The sequence below is a fragment of the Arachis ipaensis genome, chromosome B3 (assembly GCF_059453495.1).
Source record: "Arachis ipaensis isolate K30076 ecotype BB chromosome B3, ASM5945349v1, whole genome shotgun sequence".
In the NCBI taxonomy this organism is placed as follows: Eukaryota; Viridiplantae; Streptophyta; class Magnoliopsida; order Fabales; family Fabaceae; genus Arachis; species Arachis ipaensis.
In genome coordinates this window covers 6,739,276-6,743,383 of record NC_142438.1, presented here as the reverse complement: position 1 = coordinate 6,743,383, position 4,108 = coordinate 6,739,276, and the positions used below count along the sequence as shown (strand labels likewise).

General features: G+C 35.1%; 1 protein-coding gene across 1 annotated transcript; it reads right to left on the bottom strand.

The window, feature by feature from the left end:
* Positions 1-611: 611 nt before the first annotated feature.
* Positions 612-3,672, bottom strand: LOC107628936 (glutamate-1-semialdehyde 2,1-aminomutase, chloroplastic). Its single transcript, XM_016331579.3, has 3 exons — positions 3,306-3,672; positions 2,106-2,295; positions 612-2,023 (listed from the first exon to the last, which is right to left on the bottom strand). The coding sequence occupies exons 2-3, from the start codon at positions 2,268-2,270 to the stop codon at positions 782-784; spliced, it is 1,407 nt and encodes a 468-aa protein (XP_016187065.1). The 5' UTR covers positions 2,271-2,295; positions 3,306-3,672; the 3' UTR covers positions 612-781.
* Positions 3,673-4,108: the final 436 nt, after the last annotated feature.

Genomic DNA, 4,108 nt, shown 5'->3' with positions numbered 1-4,108 from the left:
TTGCTTAAATAGAAAAACAGTCTCGTTTAAAACTATTCTCCTTTCAAGGAGAAAAAAACTCCAATTGATGAAATTGTAAGTCATATTTGCCATGATGTCTGTCACCGAAAGTCGTGATTAGTAATAAGATTAAACACTTTCACATAATTCATCTCACAAATAACATCTCGTTGACTCACATCCTATGTTAAGATATCCTCTCCAAATAACAAATAATTCTCCTTGAAGAATATTATTACTCTCAATCATTTTCAAACACCTTTGTCAATTTCCATTACAATCTTTAATAACGTAAACAAAATTAACACTATCACTAGAACCAGCATAACTAACATCACAATTAATCTTAAAAGTGCCAATAGATGAAGAATTCTAAGAAGAGGAAGGATATAAAATGTACCTAATTAATGTATAAATGTAATTACTTTTTTTTAGTAGGAATACACCAAAAATACATAAGATGTAACTACTTAAAAAAAATAATTACATCCATATATTAAATTAAATAACTAATTTCTATTACTAATAGAAAATCATCGGGGTAACCTTTTTTTTTTAAAGGAACAACTTAACAGCCATCATTTAGTTCTACTCTGAAAAACAGCAACAAATGCTTGAATGGAGAAATTATATGAAGGCGAAAAGACCATGAACTCAAATAGTTACAAACTTTAAATTCACTCGGCTTTACAGCTACTAGTAATAATAATACACTGAGTGGATACAAGATCCAAAAATAAAAGCAATAAGATAAAAATCATCTAAAACTCTAAGTTAACATTCAGATCTCCCTGAAAACCTTCTCTGCAGCTGCTATTGTCTTTTCTATGTCATCAGGGCTATGCGCCAAGCTGGTGAACCCAGCCTCAAACTGTGAAGGAGCCAAATAGACACCTTGTGCTAACATTCCCCAATAGAACTTTGCAAACTTGGCCGTATCACTCTTCTTGGCATCTGCAAAATTGTAAACAGGTCCTTCTGTGAAGAAAAACCCGAACATCCCACTTATATGCCCACCACATATAGCATGGCCTGCCTTCTTCCCGGCTTCAACGATGCCGCGAACAAGCTCACCTGTAATTTTATCCAAATATTCATAAGTTCCTGCCTCCTTAATGCGCTTCAGAGTCTGTATACCTGCCGTCATAGCCAAAGGGTTCCCACTCAAGGTCCCGGCTTGGTACATAGGTCCAGCAGGTGCCACCATCTCCATAATATCTCTCCTCCCTCCATAAGCTCCTACAGGCAGACCCCCACCAATGATCTTTCCTAGTGTTGTTAAATCAGGAGTTATGCCGAAATATTCTTGAGCGCCACCATATGCCAAACGGAATCCAGTCATAACCTCATCAAAGATTAGAAGGGAATTGTTCTCCTTGGTGATTTTGCGCAGGAAACTAAGAAAATCAGATTTAGGAGGAATGAAACCAGAGTTTCCAACAACAGGCTCAAGCATGACTGCAGCTATCTCTCCCTTGTTATCCTCAAAGAGTTTCTCAACAGCTGACAAGTCATTGAAGGGGGCTGTAAGAGTTTCATAGGTAGCACCTTTAGGGACACCAGGGGAGTCAGGAAGTCCTAAAGTCGCAACTCCACTACCTGCCTTAACAAGAAAAGGATCCGCATGCCCATGATAACATCCTTCAAATTTTATGATCTTCTCATTTCCGGTATAAGCTCGAGCCAGACGGAGCACACCCATGCAAGCTTCGGTGCCTGAATTAACAAACCGAACCATTTCAATGCTGGGTACTGCAGAAATAACCATCTTAGCCAAGGAATTCTCCAGAAGACAAGGTGCACCGAAACTGGTTCCCTTCTTCATTGTTTCAGATAGAGCTGCAAGCACCTGATCGTCGGCATGACCAATGATAGCAGGGCCCCAGGAACCTACGTAGTCAATGTACTCATTGCCATCGATATCCGTCATGCGAGATCCTTTCACTGAATCAATCACTATTGGTTGCCCTCCCACCGACTTAAAGGCACGAACGGGGGAGTTCACTCCTCCGGGCATCAATTCCTATGAACAACGGAAAAGGAATAAGAATTTAATCCGAATTCGGTTCCCCAATAGCATAAAAGAGAGGAGAGAAGAGAAAAACCTTGGCAGCAGTGAAAGCTTCTTGGGACTTAGTTAGTGTGAGAGACTTGTTGGTCTTCTCGTCCAAAGACACGGCCATTGTGACCAATGAAGTCCGACTCCGAACCGTGGAGGTGGAAATCCCTAAGGTCAGGCCAACTCCTGAAATGGCGGTGGCAGCAGCCATTGCTCTCTCTTCTCTCTTTCAAAGTCTATAAAAATGGGAGTGCCAAGATCAGATCAGATGATAAGATAATGCAGATTTTCAAATGCCACATCACCCTTATCAATCCACCCTTCACATTATAACTTTTCTAAATTTTTTTTTAGGTTGTTACACCTTGTATACTCCTATTAAAAAAATTAATTACATCCATATATTAAATAACTAATTTCTATTGCTAATAGAAAATGGTCCAGGTAACAACTTTAGTGTAAAGAAATTTTAAGCCACTAAAAATAGTTTGGATTGAATTTGCTGTATTTTAAATAACAAAATAAAATGATTGTGACCTTTTAAGTATGAGAAAAACGATTATAATTTAAGCATGCTAGATAAATTTACATGAGTGCATTCTACATTTTGAAGTACTTTATTGATTAGTAACTAAAATATCATGCTAAAATAATTACAATTTTAAAGCTCAGATAGTCAATTCCCTCTCTATCAAATATCTTGAAGCAACAACTATTAAATTGAAACTATATCAATGTGAATATGTATTATGTAATTATATTTAACGCTATTGAATCGCATATACAGTAAGCACATACATAAGAGTGTTCCAATCTTACGGTGATGTGTGAAGATATGAACAGAAAAACTCAATACTCCGGTAATTAGCATTGCAGAGAAGGAATATTGGATAAAAATGAGAGTAAAGATCGTATTATGAATAATTATTCACACTTATACTAATCTATAGAAGTCTAATTGACTTTCTTAATCTCCTAACAACACTCACTAGCCTTTTCTCCCAATTCTGCAACTCTGACAAAGAAAACATAAATTTATAATAATTCCATCAAAAATCTAGCATAAATAACAATCTCATCGATAATAATAATAATAATAACAAATTTTTTTGCAAAAACTTAAACAAAAAAAAAAAAAGGAGCAAATTAACAACTGTCTGAAGAAACAAATTAATTACTGCCCGAAAAATCGTCAAAAAAATAGAGACAGAAAAAAATTAAAGAATACAAAATCAGAAAATGATACCACAAATGCACTAACTGAAGAAGAGGAAGACAACACCGCAAACTGGTCAGACGAAGGGCAATGCCCGACCGTGTCAAAAACTCACGATGCACTAACAACGGAGCTCCAAGGGTAGTAAATTGCGCAAAACTTTAGGCGTTGTGAACAGCGGACGTCGGGTGAGACTGTGAGTCTGTGGGAGAAGAGAAAAGTGACGAGTGATGATAGGGTTTGATAGATGTGACTATTGTTGAGGTACTCTGTGCGGCGCTGAGGACATTTGGGAATTTAGGTTATTTTATTGATATGTTTATTGGAATGCGGTTCGATTTGGTTCCGTTTGTTTTAAAAAATAAAATTGCAAATCGAATCAAACAATGTACAAATCGGTTCAAAATAGTTTTTGTTCAAGTAATTATATTTTAAATAATTTTTATGTACTCTTATTAAAAAAATTAATTATACTCATATATTAAATAATTAATTTTTATTATAAACAAAAAATGATTTAAAGTCAATAAATTATAATTTAAAAGACATAATCTTTTTATACTCATCTAAAAAATTGTGAGTTTGAATTTTTTTATCTTTGGATAAAAAAAAATGATTTGAGTAACAATATCTTTAATGTAAAGAAATTTTATGCCACTATAAATAGTTTGGTGATAGAGTTTTAAATAATATACATGAGCTTATGAGTTTGTAGTCTAAACCTCATTAAAATTAAAAGATGGTACTCCAGTTTTTATTTTTTTTTTAATAAAAGATAATTAAGTGTAGTAGGGAACTCCAGGATAAGATTCGTTGCATTATTCTTCTGCAAC